Genomic DNA, 23,332 nt, shown 5'->3' with positions numbered 1-23,332 from the left:
TTGTCTCTGAGTGCCTGTGGTTCGTGGGCTCATCAGCAAAGCCCCCAGAGGAGTGATTGCAGTGCCTTGGGCTGGTGCTGTGCTGCTGAGCTGGGCCGGGCTTGTGGGACAGAGAAAGCTCGTGGCAAGAGGGCCCTGGTGCAGAGAGACAGCTGTGCCCAGGAGCAGCTCCTCTGCACAGCGCAGCAGGGCTGGGGGTTCTGACCGCAGCTGGCATGCAGAGAGGAGAGAAGGAGAGAGGGCTTGGAGGCACTGAGGAGCGCAACAACAGAGGGCAGCGTGTGGCAGGACACACCTGCAGGCTCTTGACACCATGAGGCTCTGGCAGCAGGGCACTGCAGGTGGGGTTGCCAGAGGGGTCTTCTACAGCTGGCACATCCAATGGCTGATAGCATCTGTCAGGATATGTCTTATTCTACCTGTAATGTGGCATAGAAGATGTTTTAGGGAATGGTATTTTTGAGGGGGCATTTTAGCAGGAAGTCTGAGGCTTCGTTTATCTGAAATGGAAGATTTGCTTGGATTCTGTGCTTTCAGATTCTTGGTGTGGAGGGGAGGCAGGGTTCATGACAATGAATTGTCTGGATTGTACAGGAAACTGAGACTCCAAGAGTATTGGAGGGAGCGATCAACACGGCAGCAATTAACGTGATCAAATCCCTTCAGGCACCTCAGCCTAAAGAGTGAAACAACAACGTTTGTTGTCTCCTCAGCGTTTATCAGGTCTTCAGGAGCTGCAGCCTCCGTGATGCCCTGTACTCAGGAAGCACACAGCTTGTGGAATGGGGTCTGTGATCAAGGACATGGAAGATACATGGGGACAGAGATCCTGTTTCCAGCAGGGACATAGGAAGGCAGTAGAGATATGAACAGGGCAGGCAGTGAGAGGGAGATGCTGCCAGAAATGCTGTGTGAGGGAGGGCTCAGGCACCTCCCTGCCATCCACTGCAGGGCAGGCGCCTTCCCTGCTCTCCTCTCCCACCAGTACAGCCTCTGCCCTCAAGCCCCCGCTGTCCCCAGCAGGAGCTGCCTCCCCTGCAGGCAGAGCTGCAGCACAGGAGAGTCTGCTGAGTGTCCGTCTGTCCCTTGCTTGCCTTGCCTCCCCTGGCAGCAGCACGCTGGCATTCCTCCTGGCTTCTCCAGCTGGCCGTGCTGCTGCTGGTCTTGTTCCCAGGCTGGCTGGGGATGGGGCATTCACATGCCCTTTGGGTGAGCCCTTGGTGTTCTTGGGGGAAAGGGAGTACGGGGACAGGGTGAGGGGTGTGCAGATAGGCACTTTGATCCTGGATTCCTCTGCTCTCAGCCGTGTCCTGGTTCTTTTCAGGTAAGGATGTGAATGTCATTGTCATACCGTTCAAAGAGATGCCAGAGGAAACCAGACTTGATGGACAGACTGTCTTTCCCCTCTGAATTACATTATGGACTAAAGAGGGCGTCCCTTTCTATGAAGATCCAGGTTTCACCTGGAGTGTAGCAGGAAGGAAAATATACAGAAAAGAAAATCCTACAACCCTGCTTCCTCTCAGGAGAATTGGGAGCAAAACTGTGGATAATCACATATCAGGAAAGAATTGAATCTGGCATTACCCTATGTCCCTCTTTATCTGTTACTGTAGAGTAGGAATACCTCCTGCATTACCAAAGCAGAATCCTCTGCACCCTCAGGAAGAATTGGGCAGAATTCATGAAAGGGACTTGCCAAACATGTGCTTGAATTAGGCCTTACAATAGGATAATTCTGTTGTATTCCTTACAGTATTTTTCCTCCTTAGACAGGACCAATGCCCAGAACCAGCAAATGTGTAACATCAGCTCTGTGAGCGAGTTCCTCCTGCTGGCATTCGCAGATACGCGTGAGCTGCAGCTCCTGCACTTCACACTCTTCCTGGGCATCTACCTGGCTGCCCTCCTGGGCAATGGCCTCATTGTCAGAGCCGTAGCCTGCCACCACCGCCTCCACACCCCCATGTACTTCTTCCTCCTCAACCTTGCCCTCCTCGACGTGGGCTGCATCTCCACCACTCTGCCCAAAGCCATGTCCAATGCCCTCTGGGACACCAGAGCCATCTCTTATCAAGGATGTGTTGTCCTTTTTAGTCTTCTTCATTGGAGCAGAGTATTCCCTTCTCACAGTCATGGCCTACGACCGCTACGTTGCCATCTGTAAACCCCTGCACTACGGGAGCCTCGTGGGCAGCAGAGCTTGTGCCTAGATGGCAGCAGCTGCCTGGGGCAGTGGCTTTCTCCATGCTGTGCTGCACACGGCCAACACATTTTCCCTGCCCCTCTGCCAAGGCAATGCTGTGAACCAGGTCTTCTGTGAAATCCCCCAGATCCTCAAGCTCTCCTGCTCATCTGTCCACCTCAGGGAACATCGGCTTCTCATGTTTACTACCTGTTTAGCCACTGGTTGTTTTGTTTTCATTGTGTTGTCTTATGTTCAGATCTTCAGGGCAGTGCTGAGGATGCCCTCTGATCAGGGCCGACACAAAGCCTTTTCCACGTGCGACCCTCACCTGGCCGTGGTCTCCCTGTTTGTCATCACTATCATATTTGCCCACCTTAAACCTCCCTCCATCTCTTCCCCATCCCTGGACCTAGTGGTCTCATTTCTGTACTCAATGGTACCTCCAGCAGTAAACCCCCTCATCTACAGCATGAGGAACAAGGAGCTTAATTATGCAATGAGGAAACTGTTTTGATACATGCTTCTTCAGAGTCAGTAATGCCTTTCATTTCCCAGATTATTAAAGAATTTATTGGGAAAATGTTTTGTTAATTTGTTTTTACAATTAATGTAAGTTTCTTGTGTTTGATTTAAATAAATGTGTTTTTAACATACTGTAATTTTTTTTTAAATTTCTTTTATCCAGTCATCTAATATAGCTAAAGAAGCAAGTTTAATGCATACATAAAGACAATAACAAATCCCTCAGAATATCATTCATCTCAGTTTCCCTCTCTTCCCATCTCCTCTGAAGCTGGGGGAGCAGCCCCAGCATGCAGGAGGGGCTCGGGGCCAAGAACCCAGCTGCCACATGCAGGAGCAGCCCCGGTGGCCCTCGGGGCTGCCCCTCCCTGCCCACTGGGCTCTGCCTCTCTGCTGCCTTCGGGTCGGGGCTGCTGCTTCTCTGGAGCCATGGCCATGGCCAGCAGCAGGACGTGGCCTTTTCACTGCTGCTTTCTTTTGGCTTCCACATTGTTCTCTTATGCTCTCGCATTCAATTAAGCCTTGAGATCGCATGTATCTTGGTGACAGTCTTGTTGTCTTTACAGTGGCATCTCTTTCCTTGCACAGCTCTCCCAAAGCTGGTGATAGGAATATACCCAAGGAACTGATGCATGAACGGAACCCTACTTTACTGGGCTTCACTATGGATCAGAATTTCAGAGTGCTCAGTGTAATACTGGACTGGGAGCTCCCTTCTTGGGTTGCCCATGGTCAGCAAAAAATAATTGGCATTGACAGGCCTGGGAGCGTCCTGGGTCTGATGGCAAATGGCATGCTGGAGAAGAATCTGGAGCTGCTCTGTGGCTGGGCCAGGCCTCTTGTGCTGGCCTGGGAAGCAGGGCTGGCTCTGCAGGGCACAGGTACTGTGTGCTGGGGATCTCCCAGGCAAGAGAGCAGGGCTCCTGCAGCTTCACGGACCTCCATCTCCTGAAGTGGGTCTGGCCCCAGCATGGGGACTAATGGAGAGGCCCAGATCCACCTTTGTGCCAGCAGCTGCGGTGCCTTGGAGGGACTGGGGCTGTGGTGGCCGTGCCCAGAGCCCTGCAGCAGCCGGCGGTGGGCACTGTCCTGGGGCCAACCCAGCCTGGGGCGCTGTGCTGGGCAGGAGGCAGGGAGGTGGTGAGAGGTGGACAGGGGCTGGGCGGGGCTGGTCAGTGCCCGGCAGAGGACAACAGCAGCGTCAGGGAGTGGTGGCAGCATGCAGGGGGGGGTTCCCAGCAGGGCTTGGTGCTGCAGAGCCAGGGCTGCGCCAAGGGAGCCCAGAGCTGCAGGGGCAGGGGAGAGGAGGCCGAGGGCCAGGGCGGCTGCTGCAGGGGCAGGGAGCTCAGCATGGCCCTTGCAGCCCCCTGCCCTGGGCCTGCCTCTGCCCTTGGGCTTGGCCCCGGCCTTGGCTCTGCTGGCAGGAGCGCTCTTGGCATGCGCTTCCTGGCCTCCCCTCGCCTGTGTACAGCTGCTGCCCACTCCAGCTGCTGCCACAAACGTGTCCTCACCAGCAGCACCACCCCTTGGGCTGCTTCTGCTGGCCTCCCCAAACCAACTGCCTTGACTCCTTGTCTCTGCTGGGGCACAAATCCTTCACTGAAATTCATCCCTTGGCTGTCACCCTCTCCCCTGGCGTGGTGGGATGTTTTTCCAGTGGGCTGTCTACCCCCACTGAATGAATAATATGAGCAGGAGTAGAAGGGCTTCCAGCCAGAGGAAGGCGGGGAGGAAAGGAACAATTTGGTTTACTGGACTGGGTATGTTTAATGGCCTGGCACATCAGACCCATAAATGTGTCAGGCTCCACTGGACACTGGTGCACAGTGTTCCCTTTTGCCATCAAGCTACAAAGAGGCGCAACCCACCTGTATTTATGGAGTGACAGGGGGATCCCAACAGTTAACTGTCTTGGAGTCTACCTTGCTTGGCCTTTCACAGAATCCTTCTGTTGTGGGTTTGCTGAGGGGTGAAGAACAGCAGGTGCCAATGGCTACCTGAGGCAGTGTCGCACTAACCGAGACTCCCTGATTGCCATCCATCAGCTGGGTCCTTGACTGGAGAGCCAAGGGGTAGATGTAGAGCTTGGGAGCATGGTTTAGTGATGGACTTGTCAGCACTAAGGTAAGTTGCCTGACCTGGGTTACACGTCCCAGAGTAATGTCAGGCACAATGCAATTCTTCTTGCCTTCTGCATCTGTAGCACAGGAAGTAGGACTTTGCCCTACTCTATTGACTGGGCAGGTCTTTTCACATTACTCAATTGAGTTTTCCATGGCTGGAAGGGGACATTTTCCCCAGAGAGGCCAAGCTCATGGGTACAGCTACAGCAACTTGAAGATACATTTTCTTTAGTTTTCATTCTGAGTTTTCCACAGAAGACCAAAGAGATACCATGAATATCTAGTTGTCTACTAAGATTCAAGCTGAATTTCTCAGATTCCAAATGTCATTTCAATTTTATTTTATTTTATTTTATTTTATTTTATTTTATTTTATTTTATTTATACTTTAATTCTTTCCCAAGGAATCCCTGACTTCTCTTAGAAAGGGTTTCATGTGCTGGGCTGGGCTACAGTTACAGGGACAAAAACCACTGCTGGCAGTAGAGGTGTCAGACCTCCAGACTCTGCTTTTCCTCCCAATGGAGTTCTACAAAGAAGTAACCCTGGATGTGTAGCAATAGGAGAATGATGCTCCAAACTGCAATGCAACAAAATTCAGCCTTTGAAACAAGAAAATATTTTTATTATGTGCTTTGTGAAATCTTTTCCCTTAACTACGCCATGCAAGCTCTGCAATTAGCAACACAAGGCGTGAAGGCTTGAAGAATAATATGGAAGAGATGTTAGGAGTTTCTTCATTTTAATGAGTTCCATGGTGTATTTTGGTGCTGAGTCTATGAATCTCAGGTACTGAGAGGAGAATTATGTAACTGCTAGAGAAAGTAAAGTCAGGAGGAAAAGCTGAAGTGACTTGGACTATTAATGGGCCCCACTGAGGGCTGTTACTAACAAAGCCTCCCCAGGGATGTGTTAGGGCAGATAATTGGAGGCCATGGTTACAGACAGGCAAAGCACTGTGCTGAGAAAAGTCTTGGTTGGTTTTAGTGAAGCAGAAGTAAAGAAGAAGAGCCAAGGCCTGACCCCTGGAACTGGGAGAGGAGATCCTGCACACCCATGTCTGGCTCAAGGCTTTTCCTGGGGATCAGTGGGATGGGGTGGGCAGTGTGATGTCGTGAGAAGAACAGTGGTATGAAACCTCTGAGCTGCTGCATGTGTTGGAAGGAATCGATGAGGCCCTATCACAATGAATATAACATATCTCCTCCTAAGCTCTACCCAAGGGGACAAAACCTTCACGGCAGTTGGGGCATTCCCTTTTTTACTAGCACCCTCTGACTTCTCCTTTGCAGGTTTTCCACTGCTGTCCCACACACTGCCCTATTTTCTTGTCTGCAGACATCCATCTCCTTTCACCATCTTGCTTTCATGCCTTGCTTTCACTGATGTCTCGTCAGCCCTCACCAGCTGTTTCTTGAAACACAAAGCAAGGGTCTGATCAGAGGGTGATCTCTGGCATCACAGCATGACCAGTTGAGGGACATTTCTTCCTCCTTGTAACCAGTACCAGCCTTCCATGGAAAACTTTGTGGCAGTTTTTTCTTTCCTGCTATTTCCTACTACCAAAGGAAGCTCCATTAGGGTGGAAACCAGTCCTGAAGTAGGCGTCCCAACCCAGCAGGCTCCTTGTGGCCTGTCAGCCAACCACACACAAGTCACCTCAGCAACACCTTCCAAGCCAGGGGCCTGCTGCTGTCCTTGCAGCTTCTTGGCTAAACACAGCCAAGCCTTGTGCCTGCTGCTGTGCAGTCATGGACTCAAGCAGAAGGGACAGGACAACCCATGTTGGGGCCTTCTTTCTGTCTGGGTCCTCCTGGGTCTGGAGGCAGAGGGCTACAGTCAGCATGCTACCTTGGTGCCTTGACTTCTCAAAAGTAAAGAGTGACCTGCCACCTCCAGACAAAGTGACCTCCCAGTCCCTTTCCGTGACACCTTCCTGCTGCTGCCCTATCAAGTGTAGAGACAGAAGTGACCTCACAGTCACTGCCACAGTCATATTCCTCATGCTGGAGCAGGAGATCCTGAGGCAGAGCTGAGCTCCTCTGAGCATCCCCACCCATCTCCTCCTTGTGGCCCACAAGCTGATCAGATCAGGTTGAGCAAGAGACTAAAGATAAAGGGCTATAGGCTGTGTTTTGGCTTGAAGGGATAGTTTGTGGTCAGGCATAAGAATAGTGTATTTCTGTCAGGGTGTGGAGTAGCATTTAGGTTTGCAGGTTAATGTCACTGGTTAAAAAAAGGGGAATGGCTTTACATGACTGTTTGAAGCCAGCGTTACAGCAGAATCAACATTGTCTGAACATTCTAAACTCACAGAAATCATCAATTTCTGCTGGCCAACTCCTCTTTCCTCCCTCAAATCTCACATCTCTCCTGGCCAGGCTTCTCCTGACTTCCCCATATCAGCCATCTTCCTAGGGACAACTTTCTGATGGCTTTCATGATCTCAGAGTATCTGCCTCACTTCTGTTGGCTACTTCTTTCCTGAGACTGACGCGGCCCCTAAGTCAGAATGGAAAATAACCCAAAGCTGTAGGTGAACCCTGCACAATGTGCCCAGCAGCTCTTGTACCACCCCAAAATTTTGTTTCCTGCCTCCAACTTCTGGATACGGAATGCCTTCTGTGCATCCAGGGTACCTTTTTCTGAACCCTCATGCATGGTTCAGTTCGCCCCAAGCGTCTTGGAGGCAGTAGTCCCCTCGTGTAGAAAACTGAAAGCAGCCCTTAAGGATGACTTCAGGCAAAAGCTGACACCTCTGCCGTGACAACCCCTATCCAAGACCTCTTCCACTATGGGGCCTACCAGGTACTTAGAAAGATACGATCTCAGAAACTACATGCACAGCAAGTGCCTTCTGCTGCCCTACCATGGACACTGGTAGATGTGAGCCTAAAGGCACAGGTCCCAGCCAGGAGTCAAGGGTGACCTGTCGGCTACTTCAGAAAGAGCTCAACTCACAGGCCATTTAACAGCCATTCGCTTCCTGCTGGATTTAGTGTTTCTGAGGCACCACTGAGCGTATAATACCACACCTACAAAACACCCCCTTTTTGGCCAAGGAGCTGCCCAGGTAGAAATGATCAGGTTGTGATCCTCCAAGCTCATGGCACACCTGCTGGGCTCCCAGCCTCTCTGACACACAGGAGCCAGTTCTGTGACAGTCCTGGGAGGTTGTAGGGCAGGAGGGACCTTGCAGGCAATGTTCCAGCCCCATGCCTACTGGCAGTCTGTCAGATCCTTGCGCACAGTGAAGATCATGTTTTTATCCAGAAGACATGAGCCTGGAGCTGGCCTAGCAAACACTCAGGGGAAGCACCCTCCCAGCCCCAGCCCCACCCCCAGCCCCAGCCCCAGCTGGCAGTGCTGCTTTGCAGAGTGAGGCGGCTGTGGTGCCTGGGGCATGGGACACTCTGCAGGGCCGTGCTGGGTAGGCTGGGAGGCACACCCAGCTCATGGGGTCACTGCCATTGCCCCAGGGCTGCACAGGATCACTCACCAGGCTCCTTTGCTGGGGCTGCTGCGTGCCCTGGGGCTGCTGAGCTCTCCTCTGCCTGCTCACACCAGATTGAGCACATGAGCTCTGCTCAGTCCACCTTGGAGGAGATCCCCCCTTAGGAGGGAAGTGCTGCAGTGGAGGCCAGCTGTGCCACTGCCGTGCCCACTACCTGTCCCTGCCTGCATTCCCAGCACAGCCCCACAGCAGCACTGGCACCAAGTGAGAGGAGCAGCCGGGCCTGACCCCACCAGCAGGGCTCAGCAGGAGAGGGCGGCAGTGGCAAGAGAGCAGCTCTGCATGTCCCAAGCACTGGTGCTCCCTGGCCGTGCTGCTGGGATGGGACTCTTTTCCTCTGCACCCCTGCACACGGGCACTGCCCCTGCAGAGCCAGGATCAGAGTCAGAGGAAGGACGTAAAACAAAGAAAGCAGTGCAAGCTCCTTCAGCTTGTTTATGTTCACATAGAGCATGGCTGCACATGCACAGTGCCTATGAGATACGTTTGAAAGATACAAACTGAAATGGATAGGTGAACAACAATATCATTTTAATTGGCAATATTAGGTTAATTAATATCTGTAATAATACATGCACAGCCACAAACAAAACAAAATTACTGGCTATTCTTTAAATTATTGACATTACAAGTCATATGCAGAAGCTGATCAGAAATTTCTTGCATCCAAAACACATATAGTCAGCAATTTCCACAAGGCATGCTTGAGCTCCTGGCTCCTCCTGCTACAGATGAGCACGTGCTCTGCTGGAGGCACCACTGAGTACAGAACTGCCACCACCAGGTCCAGGGATGGGGAGGAGATGGAGGGGGCTTCAGGTAGGCATCCATGACAGGCCTGAGGGAGACGGACACCGTGGCCAGGTGAGGGAGGCTCGTGGAAAATGCTTTGTGCCAGTCCTGCTATAGAGACGACAGGAGTGTCATCTAGATGCACAAGGTCTAATCCAAATACACTGCTGTCGGATATCCCGACCAAAACCCCGGGACAAACAGACACAACGACCAGTGTTCTGTGCCGTAAGCCAATTTATTGTTGCGTGACATTATCTTATATAGTGTCAAAGCGTCCCACCCAGGAACCCAGGACCCCTCCCACTGTGCTCGCAGGCACCCCAGACCCTTCCCCTCATGCACGCAGGCACAACCCAGAATAATCCCACACCTCCCCCCTCTTTATGCAGCAGCGCACCCCCTTTAACCCGTTACGCTAAGCTTGATTTAATCATAACTACTAAGGGACTAGTATCCGTCCCAGGAACAGGTGGTGATAATGGGAACCCTTAATGATTTTTGGTGAGAATGGTCAGCATGCTGAGATTCATTACACTGCTTCTAGCTATTTTTGCTTTAATACATGCATATACTAGCCCTATCACAATGAATACTATTATTAGTAGCAATATTGTTTGCAAAAGCGATTTAAGCCATCCTTCTAGATGAATGCCTAGCCCCTCAAGAGTTGCCCCCAGCCAATTCTGTTCTGCGTCACGCTGCTCTTCATTAAAATTTATCTTCAGCACAATTGCACCCCCAGCAGAACAGCTTCTTTTCCATCCTCCGTCGCATGTGTGGTGCCGTCTGATGACAAGTATGTTTCATGTGTCAGATTGATACCTGCCTGCACGGTGGCATTGATACGGATGGTAGTCAGCTTCCTTCCCCGGCAAGTAACAGGCGGGAACAGCCCACGAAGTGTCCCATTGGGTACTGGCTCAGCAGACCGTAGGTTGTAAGCATACGGCGTTGGAAGTAGCGGAGCGGTCCGGTAACCCACAGCATACTCCTGCCAGTAGACCCCGTACACTGCAGGACACAAGGCGAGGACAAGCAGGAGTCACTTCGTTCGAGCCCACTCTATAGCGAGGGCAAGGAGTTCATCCCATTGTGGAAACGCAATGCGGGGCACAGACACATAGCCAAAAATCAGTAGGCTCTGCAGCTGGCCCTGATGTAGAATAATAATAGCTCCCTGTACCAATCGTTTTCCGGCCCAAGACTGGATGGCGGACTTGTCCACCCCTGCTCGATGGGGGTTGGGACCCACGCTTGCGGCCGAGACGGCAGGTCCCTTTTCGTCCCGGCATTGGCGTCTCCCGACTGCCCCCCCATTTCTTCCTCTTTCACTTCCCCTTTGCGTTGTGAGCACTCCCGAGCATGGTGGCCCGACCGCCCACACACCCAACAATGAACACGGCTGTCTTCGACCACAGGTTCCCTTTTCTTGGGACATTCACGAGCTACATGACCACGCTGTCCGCAGTGAAAAAAACCACCAGGATGCATCTGGAGAGCAAACGTCTGGAAGGCAGACATGACTCCCGCCATCTGCTCACTGAGGGCAGCAGCAAGAGGTTGCATTTCCTGGGCCTTGCCAAATGCACAGCCATGAGCGATCAGCTCGCCCGCGCTTGCTGAAGCCAGAAGCGCTGCAAGAGCGGCCTTGAATTCAGGCAGAGCTCCCATTCTTAAGCATTCCCTCAAAACAACATCTTGCGCTTCCGGTGATAAATTACTGCTTGCCACAGCTGTCTGCACCCTGTCTGCAAAGCGCCCAAAATGTTCCTCAGGTTTTTGCTGAATATGGAGATAACTGGGAGTCGGGCTGACTACAGCATTCATCTGCTCTAATGCTCTGTGGCCCAAATCGGCAGCGGCAATCAGCACAGCTTGCGGCAGCAACAGCTGTTCCTGCGGAGTATTCCACCGCCCCCATCCCAACAACGCTTCCCCAGGCATACCATGTAAAGGATCCTGGGGGTTCGCCCATGCACGAGCCATTAAGGCTTCGCCTTCCTCTTCCAGCAAAGACTCAAACATGGGTACCTGCGCTGCCGTCAGGCAGGCTCGGGCAACCTGCCACCAGTCAAACATCAGGGGCCCTTGCAAAGCCACCGCATCCAACAAAACCTGTGTCTGTGGGCTACAGAATCCACCCTCCTGTACAGCCTTTTTTAACTGTAGCAGCATCTTATAGTCTACCGGCTGCCACTGATGTCCCTGAGACCCCGCGAAAACAGGATAGCACCCTATTCACACAGGACTTGGTGTTATTTCACAACCCGAGAGAAGACATTCTCGCACACTAATAGTCCATTTTTCTCTTGCCTTCTGCACCTCCTCATGGATGTGCATCGGCTGCCACGAAGTAGCCTGTCTAGGATCCCGAGACTCCTCATCTGTTGAACTCTCACTATCTACTCGTTCTCTCTCTCGGGGCGCAGCACCCGATGGAACGGGAACGCGACACGCGGACGATGGCAGGGGCTTCTCCGAAAAAGACTCCACCCGCGCTTGCCCCCCCTCCCGCTCTCCAGGGTCAAACAATGGAGGGGCATACAGCGGCGGCTGGAGGGAGCCCAAAAATGCTGGCGCCTGCCCAGATGCCACCCCTGCCCCTTCAGGACCCCTGGCAGGGAACAGAATAAGGGAGCCCTTCTTATTTACCCCCCAAAAGGACCTGTCCGATGAAGTATGTACCGCGTTCCCTTCTGCCAGTGAAGCACTAGGCACTGCTATTCTTTCATGATCCAACCGAACTCGCAGGGGGGCCACAAGGGGGTTCCCACCTTCTTCTTTCTCCTGCTCCACATTATTTTCATCCCCCGATCGAGCCTTCTCCTTCGCCTGCCCTGACCCCTCCTTTAGATTGTTATTTACTGGCAGCTCCATAGGAGCCCGCTTATCCTCACCATCCCCATCAGACAAAAGCATTTGGTGCACAGCAGCCCACAGGCATGTCCCGTTGGCTACCTTTTCCAAAACCGCTCGCACCGACCCATACGTCGGTAATAAAGTCAGCGCCTCTTTGTTCCCAATGCAGGCGCTATCAAATAAATCCCGTCCCACCGTTTACTAAAAAAGTCTGTCTCAAGCAATGGACAGGAGACTGCCAGATTCCAGCGTGTCGCCCAGAACAAGAGGGACTGTACGTCCTTCTTTCGTAGTGTTATCCCTACTTCCTTGGCCAAGGATTTAACAGTACTCACCACCTCATTGACGCTATGCCCCATGGCCATCCGCGTACCTAGCATGTACGCACCACACCTAACTCGCACCACGCCTAACTCATGCCAACCGGTTTCATGTTGAGATTCGAATCACATCGGGGTCACCGTATGTCGGATATCCCGACCAAAACCCTAGGACAAATGGACACAACGGCCAGAGTTCTGTGCCGTAAGCCAATTTATTGCTGCATGACAGTATCTTATATAGGGTCAAAGCATCCCACCCAGGAACTCAGGACCCCTCCCACTGTGCTCACAGGCACCCCAGACCCTTCCCCTCGTGCACGCAGGCACAACCCAGAATAATCCCACACACTGCTCCTACCTGTGGCAGCTGGGCTCTTGGCCCTGAGTCCCTCCTGGATGCTGGGTCTATTCCCGTAGCTCCAGAGGATATGGGAAGAGAAGGATACTGAGACTAATGAACTTCTGCTGACATCTTTATTGTCTTTATCTATCAAGAAAGACCAGTTCAATATGTACATTAGATGATGTGGTTAAACCTTACAAAAGATGTAACATTCTGAATGGTAAGAATGAGATTATGAAAACCAAAATAAAATATTGTTCAAATACTAACAGAGAAAAATAATGCAAAATATGTTGTATAATTTTCCGAAACACCCTTTGATTTCTGTTAGGATTACAATTAATAACAATGTTATGAATACACTAGTAAAGATAAAAATGATAGGATACAATATGAATCAAAATATTTGCATATTATTAAGAATACATCCTCTAAACACATCATGGATGCTTAAGAAGCATGTATGGAAACAGTTTCCTGACTGCATCCTTGAGCTTCTGGTTCCTCATGCTGTAGATGAGGGGATTCACTGCCGGAGGCACCACCGAGTACAGAAGTGTGACCACGAGGTCCAGGGATGGCAAGGAAATGGAGGGGGGCTTCAGGTAGGAAAATATGCCAGTGCTGACAAACAGGGAGACCACAGCCAGGTGAGGGAGGCACGTAGAAAAGGCTTTGTGCCGGCCCTGCTCAGAGGGCATCCTCAGCACTGCCCTAAAGATCTGCACATAGGACAACACAATGAAGAGAAAGCAACCAAATGTTAAAGAAACACTAAACACAAGTGGCCCAACTTCCCTGAGGTAGGCATCTGAGCAGGAGAGCTTGAGGATTTGGGGGATTTCACAGAAGAACTGGTCCACAGCATTGCCTTGGCAGAGGGGCAGGGAAAATGTACTGGCTGTGTGCAGGACAGCATTGAGAAAGCCACTGCCCCAGGCAGCTGCTGCCATCTGGGCACAAGCTCTGCTGCCTAGGAGGCTCCCGTAGTGCAGGGGCTTGCAGATGGCAATGTAGCGGTCGTAGGCCATGACGGTGAGAACATAAAACTCTGATGCAATCAAGAAGACAAACAGAAAGACCTGTGCAGCACATCCTTGATAGGAGATGGCCCTGGTGTCCCAGAGGGCATTGGACATGGCTTTGGGCAGAGTGGTGGAGATGCAGCCCACGTCGAGGAGGGCGAGATTGAGGAGGAAGAAGTACATGGGGGTGTGGAGGCGGTGGTTGCAGGCTATGGCACTGAGGATGAGGCCGTTGCCCAGGAGGGCAGCCAGGTAGATGCCCAGGAAGAGCACAAATTGCAGGAGCTGCAGCTCACGCGTGTCTGCAAATGCCAGCAGGAGGAACTCGCTCACAGAGCTGATGTTGGGCATTTCTTCCCTTTCATCAAGGGCACAGCATAGACGGAAAAATACAGATTGTTAGGGTAAATTTCCCCAAACAATACTCATTTCTTTTCTCATTAAAGCCTTCAAATTATGTTTCTTTCAAGGTGACCTTTGTGTCTCTCCCTGGTTGTAGCCCTGCTTTGTGCTTGCTGAATGTCCTGTACACAGCACAGAGCCACAAAGCCCCACTGCAGTGGTAAATGTCGTTGCTATGGGCAAAAATCTCAGCCAGAGGTCACATCCAGGAGGGCTGCTCTGTCCATCCCCTGCTGCCCAGCTGTTGGCTGCTAGTAGCACTCAGCTGGGGGATGGCTGCACTCAATGATTGTGCTGAAAAATCACAACTCCTTGTCTGCAGGTCCTGAAGAACAGCTCAGAAAAGCCCTGGTGCAGTCTGAAAGCAGAGAGAAGGGAAGGGATATTCTGAGGTTCTTCACTAACGTGTTTATGTCTCAGTTCAAGGCAGTAGAAGCTCGGTGACCTGTGAAAATCAAACCACTCTGTTAACACAGAGCCTGCCCCACAACCAGAGCAGGAAGAGGCAGGCAGAGTGCAGAAAGTGCCGTCTCTTTGCAGGCAGCTCCTGCCCTGCCCTTCCCCTGCCCAAGCGCCTGGGCTCCTCAGTCAGGCTGAGTGCTGAGCCTGGCAAGATGCACAGGCCCTGCCCTGGCACACAGCCCCTGGGGCACAGCAGGGACCCTGCTCTGCACCACAGCCCTGGGCAGCCCTGCCTGCACCCCCGGTATCTCCTTCCTCCAGGACCTGCCACTGCATTGCCCTCCAGCCAGAGACTTACCAGGTTCAGGGCTGGGAAATGTTCTCCCCCAGTGAGCTCTGTGCATCCTGCCACACGCTGCCTGCCTTTAAGCACTCTGTCTCTGCGGTCAGAGCCCCCAGCCCTGCTGCACTGTGCAGAGGAGCTGCTCCTGGGCACAGCTGTCTCTCTGCACCAGGGCCCTCTTGCCACGAGCTTTCTCTGTCCCACAAGCCCGGCCCAGCTCAGCAGCACAGCACCAGCCCAAGGCACTGCAATCACTCCTCTGGGGGCTTTGCTGATGAGCCCACGAACCACAGGCACTCAGAGACAATTGAAGACATCTCTCCAGAAGTGCAAGTCAGAGGCAAGTTTCCTGCAGTGTCCCCCTGAGGGCCAGCACTGACACAGCCTCCCTTGGAGCTCGTTAGAGCAGAACCCTGGAGGCAGTGAGGACAAGGAGACAAAGGCAATGTGAAGGTGACACTGATGTGTAGGAAAACTGGATGTGTGTCAGCAAGCACAAGGGCCGGGCCTTGACCCCTGTCCTTTGGAAGGGAGATCCTTAGCAGTCACACCTTGCTCAGGACTCTTTGTGGGGCAGTAGGAGATGGGGATGTGCATGGCCAAGTGCAGGAGAATGGTACGACCCCTGCCTGCTTCATGGGAGGGGATGAGGAGGCAATGAGGCCCTGGTGCATTAAGAATAAGCTGTTTCCTCATAGGCCTCAGTGACAGAGACAACAGCCATAGCCATGGACACAAAGACCTGAGTCCTGATGGGACTTACAGCCTTGCCACAGCCATTGCTCCTCTCCTCACCAGGCTGTCTGAAGGACTCCCAGACTTCCAAATCTTTCACTACTGGATGCAGACCCTTCTGTGTGTAGTGTCACATGAGAGCTGAGCTGAGTCTGATAACTCAGATCTTCTGGGAGGTCCTGCTCCTTGTAAGGCAGTTATAAAGGAAGCTGGCCTGGTTCCTGGTGAGCAGGCACCACTGCTCATATAGCATCCCTCGTGGCTCCCAGGCCCTCGTCCTCCTGGGCACTGTTCACTCAGCAGGGTCCCAGTCTTCCCTGATATGTGGGTTTCCTCTTCTTCTGGTGCACTTCTGGGTTTTTCTCCTTGAAAGTGTCAAGTGGTTCCTTTAGGCAATATCCGGCAATTCCTAAAGATTCCTTCACACTGATGCTCCATTCTGTCAGATGCTCATGTCTGAAAGCAGGCAGTTCAGCCTTGGTGTGATTGTGCTCTCTCTGACAAGACAGCAGCATCAGGAGCTGCAGGAAAGTTTGATAATACAAGAGTAACCAATTGAATGGAATTGCAGCATGGAGTCACTGAAGGGCAGGGGTGGCAGGCTGCCAGGTTCCACCTCTTCTGTGCTTCCATCTCATGCAAGCTGTCAGTTTGTCTGGAGCTGTGTCCTGAATGTTATGGGGCTGTGCAGGTCAAAATTAGAAGGGCCAAAGCCCAGCTGCAGCTCCATCTGTCTATGACTCTCAAAGAAAATAAAAACTGCTTATATAAATACTTCACATAAAGGAAGATTAGGGAGAATCATCATCCTTTATTGGATGTGGTGGGAAACCTGGTAACAAGAAAGGAGGTAAAGGCTGAGGCTCTTAATTCCTCCTTTGCCTCTAACTCTAGCAGCAAGACCAATTGTTCCCCTGGATATTTCTTCCTCCTCACGGCTGGTGCCAACATTCCAGGGTGCACTTTGTGGCAGTTTTTCTCTCCTGCTCTTTCCTACTGCCAAAGGAAGCTCCCTCAGGGTGGAAACCCCTCCTGAAGTAGGCATCCCAACCCAGCAGGCTCCTTGCGGCCTCTCAGCCAACCAGACTCAAGTCACCTCAGCAGCATCTTCCAAGCCAGGGGCCTGCTGCTGGCCTTGCAGCTTCTTGTGGAGACACAGACAAGCCTTGTGCCTCCTGCTGCCCAATCATGGACTCAAGCAGAAGGGACAGGACAACCCATATGGGGGCCTTCTTTCTGTCTGGGTCCTCCTGGGTCTGGAGGCAGAGGGGATCCTACAGTCAGCATGCCAAGCAGGTGCCTTCTGCTGGCCTAGCAGGGCCACTGCCAGATGTCAGCCCAAAAGTGCAGCTCCCAGGGAGAAGGCAAGGCTGACCTGTCACCTCCAGACACAAGTGACCTCACAGTCCCTTTTAGTGACACGTTCCTGCTGCTGCCCTATCAAGTGCAGAGACAGAAGTGACCTCACAGTCACTGCCACAGTCACATTCCTCCTGCTGGAGCAGGAGACCCTGAGGCAGAGCTGAGCTCTCTCTAGTCCCGTAGGGACTAGATTTTACTTTTCTGTGTTAGAGATTAAGCAAAGGTTTAGTTGGAGTGTCTGGTGTTCTGCTTGTGGTGTCACATCTCTGGTTAGGGTATGGGCAAGCATTATGTTTTAAGGTTTTATTTTTAGGTACGGCCAATAGATGTAGTCTGGGGTTAAATAGAGCATTATAATGTTACTGTTAAGGGCAGAGATTAGGGTGAGCAAGAGAAAGGTAAGGGAATGGAGCTCTGCGCTGAATTTTTCTTCAGGTGATGCCTTGAGTTCTGCATTACAATAGTGGTTTCCTGTCAAGGCGGTTGACTAATGTTTTGGTTGAGGGATTAATGTTACTCTTGAAAATAGTGTAAGGGCCATACAAGACTGTTTGAAGTCAGTGTTACAGCAGCATCAACATTACCTCTTACCCTCTTACATCTACAAAGGTAAGCTTTCGAGCTCTTCTTCACTTCTTCCCTCACCCCAATCTGACATCTCTCTTGGCCAGGCTACTCCTGACCTCTCCACAACAGTCATCTAACTGGGATCAGCTTTTCTGATGACTCTCATTATATCAAAGTACCTGTCTCAGAGTACCTGACTACTCTTTGGGAGAAAAAGGTTTTCGTGATATATAATCTAATTTTTCATAATATGTAACCTCAATCTCCCCAGGCACAACTTGTGGCCATTTCCTTGAGTCCTACCATTAGTTATCTGAGAGAAGAGGCTGACTCCCGCCTCATCACAACCTCAACAGCACGTGTTCTCACCTTGGCAATTCCAAAGGGACACAAGTCACTGGAATGTGCTGGGACTTGGTCTGTGCTTACTGAGCCTCAGTCAGTGCCACTGACCAAGCAGGTGCAGATGGTTACCACACTGTTCTACCAGTTGGGGACAGGCTGGACATCAGTCAGTAATGAGCAATTGCACTGTGTTTAACTTGCTTTCTACATAACAATAACAATAATAATAACAGCAACTATTATTATTTCTCTTCCCTTTCAGTCCTTTAAACTGCCCTTATCTCAACACATAAGCATTTGGGGGGGTGGGGGGGGTGCTGGTGTGAGCCAACTGCTGTGTGGTACTGAGCTGCCCACCAGGTTAAAGCACAACACGTTTGACAACCACACTCCAACAGCACAAATCACCCTTGCAAAAGTCATCTCCCCTGTGTTCAGAGAAGTGAAGTTGGTGATGAATTCAGTCTGATTCAAACAGCACACCCCAACAGAGTCCCTGCTGCCTTGGGGAGCTGTCAGCCCTGAGGCCTTGGGGACACCTCCAGGGAGCCCAAGGGCACAGAACAAGCGATGCCATGGTCGGGTGCTGTGCTGCTGAGCTGGGCCGGGCTCCTGGGCCTAAGGGGAGCTCGTGGCAAGAGGGCCGTGGTGCAGAGAGACAGCTGTGCCCAGGAGCAGCTCCTCTGCACAGCGCAGCAGGGCTGGGGGCTCTGACCGCAGCTAGCACACAGAGAGGAGCACAACAAGAGAGGGCAGCGTGTGGCAGGACACATCTGCAGGCTCTTGACACCGTGAGGCTCTGGCAGCTGGGCAATGCAGGTGGAGTTGCCAGAGGGGTCTTGTACAGCTGGCACATCCGATGGCTGATAGCATCTGCCAGGGTGGTTCCCTCTGTTTCTCCAGAAGCGAGTAGAAGATGTTTTAGAGAATCGCATTTATGATTGGATGTTTCAAAAGGAAGACCAAGGCAGGGGCTACCTGAAAGGCAAGACTTTTCCTGTAGCCAGTGCTTGCAGACACCTGCAGTAGAGTGGAGGCCATTTTCATGGTAATAGGTGGTCAAGTTTGTACTGCAGACTGAGACTGCTAGAACATTGCAGTGAGGGATCAATATTTCATCAATGAACTTCATGAAGTCCCTTCCCACACCTCAGCCCACAGACTGCACCAATATCATTCTTGTGGTCCTCTCAGGTTTTATCCTAGATTATGTTTAGGAGCTGCAAACCCTCCAGTGCCCAGTGCCCTGTCTTTGCAAGATCTCAGCCAGTTTGAGATGAGCACAGGTTGCCTGCATTGAGCATGAACTGACTCCTCTGCAGGCAGAGCTGCAGCACAGGGGAGTCTCCTGGGTGTCCGTCTGTCCCTCCCTGGCCTTGCCTCCCCTGGCAGCAGCACGCTAGCATTCCTCCTGGCTTCTCCAGCTGGCCGTGCTGCTGCTGGTCTTGTTCCCAGGCTGGCTGGGGATGGGGGTTTCAGAGGCATTGGTGTGCCATTGAGATGTTTGGGGAAAGGCGAGTATGGGGACAAGGTGAGGGGTGTGGAGATGGGCACTTTGAACCTGGAATCCTCTGCTTTCAACAGTGTTCAGGTTCTTTTCAGATGAACAACTGAGTACAACTTTCCTGCAGCTCTCACAGGGCAGCTGAGACCAGCACTGATGGAGAGACTGGCTGTCGTCTCTGAGGGACACTCCGCACTGAAGGGACAGTCTCTTTGCCTCTGAGGATCCACAAGGTTTTACTTGGACTTTACTCCTAAAATGGAGCCTTGAGGGACCCCACTGGTGACCGCCCGCCAGCCTGACGCAGCCCCATTCACCATAACCCTTTGGGCCCTGCCCGTTAGCCAGTTGCTCACCCATCGTATGATGTTTTTATTTAGCTGTATGGTGGACATTTTGTCCAGTAGGATCCTATGGGAAACCGTGTCAAAAGCCTTGCTGAAGTCCAAAAAAATCACATCAGCTGGTTTCCCTTGGTCCACCATACGGGTGATCTTCTCATAAAAGGAAATCAGGTTAGTTAGGCAGGACCTACCCTTCACAAACCCATGCTGGCTGGGACCAATGACTGCTTTGTCCCCCAGGTGCGCCTCAAGAAGTTTGAGAACCATCTTCTCCATGATTTTACCAGGCACTGACGTGAGACTGACAGGCCTGTAATTGCTAGGGTCTTCTTTCTGACCCTTCTTGAAAATCGGCACAACATTTGCCAGCTTCCAGTCTACCGGGACCTCTCCAGATTCCCAGGATTGTTGAAAAATAATTGAGAGAGGTTCCGCGATGACGTCCGCCAGCTCTTTCAGCACCCGGGGATGAATCCCATCCGGACCCAGGATGACCGGCCGCCTTCAAACAGAGGTGACCTCACTGTCATTTTCTGTGATACGTTCCTGCTGCTGCCCTATCCACAGCACAGACAGAAGTGACCTCACAGTCCCTGCCACGGTCACATTCCTGCTGCTGGTGCAGGAAACGCTGAGGCAGAGCTGAGCTCCTAAGAGCATCCTCACCCATTTCCTCCTTGTGGCCCACAAGCTGATCAGATCCATGGCCCCTCACATTCAGCTTTGACTGCCATTTGACTACACAGCAACCTCGGTTCCTGCCTTGCCGCAAGTTGCCAAGAGCCTTAAGGTAAGGTTTAGGAGGGGTGTTGAAGGTGAGAAGGTTAATGCATAGGTACACGGACTTTGGATGTTATTTGTTCATGTATGGTATTAGGGACTAGTGCTCACCTATCTGAATTAAAGATTAAGGAATAATTAGGTTTTTGTGTTACCAAGTGTTTGGTATTATGTTTAAGGTGTGACATCTGTGGTTAGGTTTTGGGCAAGCTTTGTGGTCTAGGGTTTGTTTAGCTCTGTTAAGAAGAATAAGGTGATCTTTAAGGTCCCTTCAAACCAAAACCATTCTATGATTCTGTGATCCCATTTTTCTGCGATCACCTGTGACACTGCTACCGTTGTCCTTACAAAGCCCATAAAGGCTCCCCTTTATCCTTGGATTTTAACCAAGATTTTTGGTTAGCCCAGCTGGCATCCTGTTACAAGTGGTGTCCCCGAGGGGTCAGTACTGGGACCTATCTTGTTTAATGTCTTTATTGATGACCTAGATGAGGGGATTGAGTGTACCCTCACTAAGTCTGCAGATGACACCAAGTTGGGAGGTAGTGATGATCCACATGAGGGTAGGGTGGCCTCTCAGAGGGATCTGGATAGGCTGGATTGCTGAGCTGAGGTGAATGGGATGAGGTTCAACAAGGCCAAGTGCAGGGTCCTGCACTTTGGCCACAATAACTCCATGCAATGCTATAGGCTTGGGGCAGAGTGGCTAGAAGACTGTGAAGAGGAAAAGGACCTGGGAGTGTTGATGGATGCTTGGCTGAACATGAGCCAGCTGTGTGCCCAAATGGCCAAGAAGGCCAAGGGCATCCTGGCCTGTATTAGAAATAGTGCAGCCAGCAGGAGCAGGGAGGTGATCATCCCCCCGTACAACATCCTGACAGGAACCCACTATTGTAAAGCAGAACTCAAAACATCACCTGAAGAAAAACTCAGCGCATAGCCCCTGTGCCTTTCATTTACTCTCTTGCTCACCCTTAACAGTAACATTAAATGTTCTATTTATCCCTAGACTTCTTGCCAGACCTAAACAAAACCCTAAGCTGTAATGCTTGCCCATACCCTAACCAGAGACCTGACACCACAAACAGAACAGCAAACCTTCCAACTAAAACTTCGTTTACTCTCTAAACCAGAAAGGTAAGCCCCAGTCCATAGAGGACAAGAGAGAGGTGAGCTCTGCCTCAGGATCTCATGGCCCAGCAGGAGGAATGTGACTGTGGCAGGGACTGTGAGATCCCTTCTGTCTCTGCACTTGATAGGGCAGCAGCAGGAACGTGTCACAGAAAGGGACTGGGAGGTCACTTCTGCCTGAAGCAGCTGACAGGTCACCCTTGACATAGACCTGGGATCTGCACTTTTGGGCTGACATCTGGCAGTGGCCCTGCTAGGCCAGCAGAAGGCACCTGCTTGGCATGCTGACTGTAGGATCCCCTCTGCCTCCAGACCCAGGAGGACCCAGACAGAAAGAAGGCCCCCATATGGGTTGTCCTGTCCCTTCTGCTTGAGTCCATGAGTGGGCAGCAGGAGGCACAAGGCTTGGCTGTGTCTCCACAAGAAGCTGCAAGGCCAGCAGCAGGCCCCTGGCTTGGAAAATGCTGCTGAGGTGACTTGTGTGTGGTTGGCTGAGAGGCCGCAAGGAGCCTGCTGGGTTGGGATGCATACTTCAGGAGTGGTTTCCACCCTGACGGAGTTTACTTTGCTAGTAGGAAAGAGCAGGAGAGAAAAACTGCCACAAAGCGCACCCTGGAATGTTGGCACCGGCCATGAGGAGGAAGAAATATCCAGGGGAACAACTGGTCCGTCTGCTAGAGTTAGAGGCAAAGAAGGTGTTAAGAATCTCAGCCTTTATCTCCTTTCTTGTTACCAGGTTTCCCCTCACATCCAATAAAGGATGATGATTCTCCCTAATCTTCCTTTATGTGAAGTATTTACATAAGCAGTTTTTATTGTCTTTGACAGTAATATACCGATGGAGCTGCAGCTGGGCTTTGGCCCTTCTAATTTTGACCTGCACAGCCCCATAACATTCAGGACACAACTCCAGACAAACCGAAAGCATGCATGGGAGGAAAGCACAGAAGACTTTCCTCAAGTCCTGATGCTGCTGTCTTGTCAGAGATAGCACAATCACATGGAATTAGAACTGTCTGCCTGCAGACCTTAACGCCTGACAGAATGGAGAGTCAGTCCACGGGAACCTTGAGAAACCTCAAGATTTGTCTAAAGGAACATCGTGCCCTTTACAAGAAGAGCCCTGTCCTGCACTGATGAAGAGTAACCCCACACATCAGGACAGCATGGGACGCTGCGGAGTGAGCAGTGCCCAGGAGGAGAAGGGCCTGGGCACCACAAGGGATGCCATATGAGCAGTGGTGCCTGCTCACCAGGAACCACGCCAGCTTCCTACAGAGCTGCCTTACGAGGAGCATGGCAACCAAGAAGATCTGAGTTATCAGACTCAGCTCATCTGTGTAAGAGACCACCAATAGACGGGTCTGCAGCCAGCAGGGAAAGAGGTACAGGTATGAGAGTCCTTAGGTAAGGCTGCTGTGGAAAGCATTAAAGGCTGTGACAAGACTGAGACTGCCAGCAGGACCCAGGTCTTTGTATCCATGGCTACGGCTGTTGCCTCTGCCACAGAGGCTTATGAGGAAACAGCTGACTGTGAAAGCACCAGGGCCTCATTGCCTCCTCGCCCCCACCCATGAACCAGGCAGGGGTCATACCATTCTCCTGCACTTGGCAACGCACATCCCCATCTCCTACTGCCCCATGAAGAGCTCTGGGAAAGGTGTGAAGGGCAAGGATCTCCCTTCCAAAGGACAGGGGTCAAGGCCTGGCCCTTGTGCTTGCTGA

At 51.7% G+C, this 23,332-nt stretch overlaps 1 protein-coding gene across 1 annotated transcript; it reads right to left on the bottom strand.

Moving 5' to 3' along the window:
- Window positions 1–13,107: 13,107 nt before the first annotated feature.
- LOC113840656 (olfactory receptor 14C36-like) lies at window positions 13,108–14,043 on the bottom strand. The gene has a single exon (XM_027447385.3). The coding sequence runs from the start codon at window positions 14,041–14,043 to the stop codon at window positions 13,108–13,110; it is 936 nt and encodes a 311-aa protein (XP_027303186.3).
- Window positions 14,044–23,332: the final 9,289 nt, after the last annotated feature.

Source organism: Anas platyrhynchos, chromosome 38 (genome assembly GCF_047663525.1).
Source record: "Anas platyrhynchos isolate ZD024472 breed Pekin duck chromosome 38, IASCAAS_PekinDuck_T2T, whole genome shotgun sequence".
Lineage (NCBI taxonomy): Eukaryota > Metazoa > Chordata > Aves > Anseriformes > Anatidae > Anas > Anas platyrhynchos.
The sequence above is the reverse complement of the archived record's forward strand: the minus strand, read 5'-3'. Positions and strand labels throughout refer to the sequence as shown.